Source organism: Rutidosis leptorrhynchoides, chromosome 11 (assembly GCF_046630445.1).
Source record: "Rutidosis leptorrhynchoides isolate AG116_Rl617_1_P2 chromosome 11, CSIRO_AGI_Rlap_v1, whole genome shotgun sequence".
Lineage (NCBI taxonomy): Eukaryota > Viridiplantae > Streptophyta > Magnoliopsida > Asterales > Asteraceae > Rutidosis > Rutidosis leptorrhynchoides.
This window is the reverse complement of record NC_092343.1, coordinates 151,887,643-151,893,950: the sequence shown is the minus strand read 5'-3', so window position 1 is coordinate 151,893,950 and position 6,308 is coordinate 151,887,643. Positions and strand designations below refer to the sequence as shown.

The following is a 6,308-nucleotide window of genomic DNA, read 5'->3' as shown; positions in this document are numbered from 1 at the left end:
ATAAAATTAAAAATATAATATTAATGATATTGTTTAGTTATATATATATACTTTATACTATATATATATATATATATATATATACACACTTATACTAATATATATATATATATATATATATATATATATATATATATAAATATATAATTTATGATATGATTTATAATTAATCACGGTTATATTTATATTTATATTTAACATTGATTGAGATTGAGATATCTTCCAAAAATAACTGCTCTTCACAATACCAAGTCAATGCCACTAGTTACTCAAATGCAAAATTCACGGAGATATCTTCTGAAACCCTAGAGGTTATTGAAAAAATTGGGATTGGCGGTATTATTTTCATTGAGTTACTTCTAAGGCGCGAAATGAAATTAGGATCAATTATAAAGCATATTAACCTCTTTCAATTCATACCATATTTTACCAAAGATAGTATCGGTGAGTTCATTGTCAATTCGTTGTAAAAAAAAAGTATGTGGTTACGGATTCTTGATCTAGTTGCTTATTGTAAATTTGTTTTTGTGCGTTTAAACTTAATTATGTTTGATTGTTTATCAATCTATTGCTAACAGTATCATATATATTGATTTTAACCATTTTATTATTTAAACATTGATCTGTTTTGTTTTTATAATCTGTTGAAATAACTTTGTTGGAAATCTATTTTCTCGTTAATATGATTATATGAAACATTATTTCGTTAATTTAATCATGTTAAAAGATGACATTTATAACTGTATGTCTTGCAAACAGAGTTGGTTTTTTTTTTTTTTTTTGTTGAAATTCATATATTATTAAAATTTTGTTCAAAATTGTGCTTATTAGATATATGCAGTATATATTGTATATTTATGTTCATAATATACTGCTGTAAACCATACATGTTTTAGAATGTTGTTTACATTGATGTTCCAATCTACTAGAATAGTTTTTACATTATATAATTGATGATTATTGTTCTATACATCGTTCTAGTTTTTTACAATGGAAAAGAACAGCAAGCAAAGACAATATGTTACGTCAGTGTCAAGTATGCCGAAGTATATGAACAACTCAGACGAAAGAGGATGGCAGAAAACCAAGAAAAGCTAACAGCTTTGACAAAGCTTGCCACTGATCTAAGAAAGAAGTCAGGTAGTAATAAATAAAAAAAAAAAGGAAATAAAAGCAATTGGATACTGCAGGAAATGATGATGACTATATGCCTGATTCCATATCTGAAGATGATGATAACCAACCTAATGAAGAAACTAATAAAACAGTTAGAGTATCTAAGGTATTGTTTACAAACTAAGACAATATGTTACATTTTTTTAATAATGTTCAATGACATTTATATTTATACATAAACAACATACTAAATCCATTGCACCCACCTACTCAACAAAACAATCAAATCTTTCAAAAAAAAGAGTTGTTGTTGATCCTAAAAGCTCCCGTGCGTTATCATCTCAATTCGAAATGACAAAGGGATAAACAAATGCTAAAATGAGGGCAACAAAGAGTAGCGTCGTAGATTATGAGCAAGGCCTCAAAAAAAATTATCAACAAGTTGATAAGTTTCCAACAAAATGGAATACATCTAGTGGAACAGTCACAAAGGGTGAGTTGATATTTAGATGGTACACACATTTTATATATGATGAACATTGGTTAATATCACAGTTATTGGTGAAACTCATCAATTGTATGTATGTACAGATAAGAATGCAATACCTGTTTTTGAAAAAAGTGACTATTCAGTGGACATATGGTTGAGAGATCATGACTATGATGATGATTATGTTACTCTTGAAGATGTTAGAGATAATGAAAATGAACAGAATTACAACGATGGAACTTATAATTATGACGACGATGATGAGTTTGTAGTTTAACCAGAAACAGAAACAGGTTTTGTTGATATACTTGAATGAAGTTTTTTTTTTCTATCTAGTATCATGTATTTTAATTTTCATTATCACTTTTTACTGTTACACAATTTACTATTATTCCAATACAGAAGTAATTAACAACAATGAGCTTAATGAAGATGAGACAGAAGCTGCCGTTCAGAATCCACAAAGAAATAGTGAGTCGGGTAATTTTTTGTTTTGTTTGTTTTATTTAATTGAACGTGTTGGTTACATGGTATATTGATTATTGTATAAACATATATTAAAAATCATGATCTCTTTTTTAGGTCGAGTGGTAAGAAAGAGGGGACCTACAAGTATGCCCAAAGTTTGGAATCAAAAACCTGGCTATCGAATTAATATTGAAGTTAATAGCCATGGTCAACCTATCAATGAAAATGCTAGTAAACTCACCCATGCCCTTGGAACCATTGCAAGGAGTTGCAAGCATTGTCCAATTTATTTACCATGGACTAAAGTTTTTGCCGACAATAAGCAAGAGATGCTTCCACATTTAAGGGTATATAATAATATAAAGTCGTATTCATATGTTAATGACATAATTTGTTTTAATTATATCAACTGATATGTTTTGTATCCAGACAAAGTTTGTTATTCCCGAACATGCTAATACTTGGATGTTCAAATCAACTGGGAAGAAAGTGAAATACTGGAGGGCAAGATTAAAGAACAAATACTGGGATTCATAAAAATCATTTACGAAGCAAGTAAAATCAAGGCATCCAGAAATGCAGAGAGATCATTGGAAGCTACTTGTAACTTATTGGAATAATGAAAGGATTAAGGTATGAAAAGAATTCACAAGCTAATTATATTATTTGCTTACAAAATACGATATTTACAATTACTATTTCAGGAGCTAAGTACGAAAAATATAGCAAATCGGGCCAAAAAGGAAATGGTGCAGCTGACCGGTAAAAAGAGTTATGCACATATAAGTGCGGTGATAAAGGTAATTTTGAGGGGGTAATCATTACTATAGTATTCGGATATCAATTGTTTGTACTTATTTTTTTATATTCTAACAGGCTAAAGAGGGAAAATCTCCAACTTGAATGACTATGTTTCGAAGATGTTTTTCCAGAGGAGGCAATACTAAAAGTGATGCACCTAAAATTGCAATTGTAAGTATTTATATAAATTCATATTGCAATATAGTTGATATATATATATATATATATATATATATATATATATATATATATATATATATATATATATATATATATATATATATATTGCAGCTGTAATTATCATGTCATGGGCATGATGAGACTTGTTTGTAGGGATATATCTTATTCTGTAAATTACAGTTAATCAGCACGTCATGGCCATTGTCACACTGATCACACATGTTAGTAGGGATTGATCTTTTTGTGTATATAACTCCTGTATTATCTAAATTAATACAGACAAACATGGATGAGCTAGCTAAAACACTGCCTGAAGGTTCAACTGATAAGCCTGGTCTAGATGATGTTTTTTCCAAAGTTATGGGTAACAATAAATATGGTGCAACTGATATGTATGGATTAGGTGTTCAAGCTTCTGATCTTTGGGGTAAATTACCAAGTCGTAATGTTGTTTGTATGGAGAACATTCGACTCAAGTCAGAGAACAAAGAACTTACTGAAGAAAATGTACATCTGAAAGAACAGTTGGCAAGTAAGAATGGTTCAGTTGTGGAAGATAGCACAACACCATAGGGCCTCACTGTAGTCAATGTAGCTCCACTTCTTAAGGTAATGTTCTATTTAACACCTTAATGTGTTTGATATTTACCTTTAACTTTCATAACTGCTTATTGCATACTTATTTCTAGGTTGGAGATGAAGTTTTTTTACACAATATACTTAACCCTAGCGAGAAGGTAGGAAGAGGATGGTTGAGGACCTTGAATCCAACTGAGATAATTGGCGGTGTAGAGATTGGAGATTATTGGTGTGTGGTACACCTTCAACATGTCCTTAAAAAAGGTGCTGATGTGGTTAGGCCATTTGATCTGATTAAGAAAGTTGAAGACGCTACAGGGGTAACTATCGCGTGGCCTTCTACGTTCATATCGGTATGTCTATCATAAATTTTTTATAATATTAATTTTTTTATATAACATGCACTTTTATGCTTATAAATATATGAATTTTTTTCAGGCGGTACCCTTGAATTAATAAAGATACGTGTTGATCGAAGACGTTCTTCGTTACTTTTTGTTGTTTTTATTTTCTTTGTCGAATGTTATTTTAGTATTGATATGTTGGATTATCTATGAATTTTTAATGTTTGGCGTTTTTCAATTTATGAGTACAATTTATTATAATATGATTATGTTTTATTTTATAATTATTTTTAATAGAAATTATTAATTGGATGTCGAAAATTTGAATTAAATTGAATCCAGGCCCGTATATATGGATCCAATAATCCGATCCGGGCCCAAATAATTAACCCGATCCGAATACCTGAATCGTAAAAGAACTCGAACCTAACCCAAATATCTGAACCAGATCTGAATATAGAAACCTATTCGGAATTACTATGACTTGAAAGGACTCATTTTGTAGTTTTAATACTATTACTTGATAGGACCCCATATTGTCTAAAAATACAATTGTATTAGTACTTTTTTACGTGGTACCAACCTTGAAAACATTATATTAGGACTCTGTATTTGGTACTAAACTAACATCTTATTATATATTAGAACTCATTTTGTGGTTTTAAGGTTTAAGAAATATATTAGGACTTTTATTAGTGGTACTAACTTATGCTTTTGAGATAAACTATTGTATACATGTCATGACATTTGATAGATAATGTATTTATGCCACGGTGCTTTCTAGTGAAGTCTATTTTTATTCTAGCCGATCCCTTGCGTCTTAGATTGTCGACACAAGAGCTTCTGGCATCGGGAACAAAAAATAATTTACCTTATGTAGGCAGGATCATATGAATGCACTATTTTACATTCGTAACGTGTAGCGCTTTGCGTAAGCAAAAAATTAAAATTTCATTGATAAATTGTGCTGCACTTACAAAAAATATGTTTAGCATTTTCTTATGGATAGAGTGATCGGTTATATCCAGAAATTACAACATTTTTTGCATTATGCTTATTCTGATATGATAACGAGCATGTTCTGCTGCTGCATTGCATTGTCTGTGAACATATGTCCTGCGTGCAGCGTTCATGTTATATTTTTCAATGCCTTGACCATTTAGCTGCTTTGAAGTATCCATTCACATCACTTTCATTGAATAATTGCCTTTGTGACTTCCCTTTGTACGTATCTTCCTGTGCTTCACAGATAACTGACTTCTCCCTCTCCCTTGCTGACCCCACATATTCTGAATAGACAACCGCTATACCGTTGGGAGTAGGAAAACATAGCTCTGCGTGTGGTGTAGAAGAGATAGCACCAAATTTTTGCAAGGATTATCTTTCCAATAATGCATTAAACCTCGGATTTCCATGCAACACTGTGAAATCCACAATCTCTGTTCGAACAATTGGATATGCTCCCAACATGATTTCCAATTTGATTTTCCCAAATACCTTACTGATGATCCTATTATCCCAATAATTCTCAAATCCATTCTGCAAAGTCCGTCCTTGTCGATGAACGTAAAGGAATGAAAACAATCCAGATAAAGGAGATCGGCCTCACTTCCAGTGTCCGTGTAGATTCTTGGGACAAACTTGTTTTCTATGACTGCAGAAATAGCAACAGGTTCGATAACCTCCACTTTGGAATTGTATGGAAAATAATTGGAGCATACATCCATGCTTCCTCATTACGATGTCCGTCTGACTCCATCATTTCTCCTTCATTCCAAATAACATTGATACACCTTTCTGGAGTTGGATCTCTTTCATTCTTTCTCCCGTCATATTGATATCTTTCCTTCCTGTGCTTCCACTCTCTCCATCCTCCATTCTGAGACCTTTCCTGCCATGCAAACCTTTTATTTGGGTCATTTCTTCTGTACTGTTTCCCTGGTAACAAATGATTTAATTCCCCAGCTTTTATTTTAACAATTATTTTCCTCATTAGGGATCAGCAGTTATCCATATCATTCACTTTTTGGTCCTTCTCTTTCTTTCATGGGCGCATGAGGGTTGAAAGTTTCCTTAATAGGTTTAGTAAATAGAATTTCCTTCGATGTTTTTGTTAAAGCCATAATCAAAGGGTGTCTCTCCAGCGGCCTGCGATTGTGATAATAATCATTTGGATGATTATTTCCTCTCTAACCTTGATGCTGACCCTGATGACTGTTATCATATTTGCGTTGATACATTTCTGAATACTGCCCTCCGTTGTGCTACCTGTAATTCCTTTCAATCCTCTATTGTCCCATTTCTACAGCTCTCAAGTTCTTTTGTGCTAT

At 31.8% G+C, this 6,308-nt stretch overlaps 1 protein-coding gene across 1 annotated transcript; it reads left to right on the top strand.

Moving 5' to 3' along the window:
* The first annotated feature begins 2,650 nt into the window (after window positions 1-2,650).
* On the top strand, window positions 2,651-4,090 carry LOC139875066 (uncharacterized). The gene is made up of 5 exons (XM_071862441.1): window positions 2,651-2,707; window positions 2,779-2,874; window positions 3,335-3,583; window positions 3,745-3,987; window positions 4,073-4,090. The coding sequence occupies exons 1-5, from the start codon at window positions 2,651-2,653 to the stop codon at window positions 4,088-4,090; spliced, it is 663 nt and encodes a 220-aa protein (XP_071718542.1).
* The last annotated feature ends 2,218 nt before the right edge of the window (window positions 4,091-6,308 follow it).

Excerpts from the sequence above, each read along its gene's own strand:
- LOC139875066 (XM_071862441.1), top strand. The coding sequence starts at position 2,651 with ATGCAGAGAGATCATTGGAAGCTACTTGTAACTTATTGGAATAATGAA. Across the intron at positions 2,875-3,334 it reads ATATAAGTGCGGTGATAAAG|ACAAACATGGATGAGCTAGC; the intron begins GTAATTTTGAGG and ends AAATTAATACAG. Across the intron at positions 3,584-3,744 it reads TACATCTGAAAGAACAGTTG|GTTGGAGATGAAGTTTTTTT; the intron begins GCAAGTAAGAAT and ends ACTTATTTCTAG.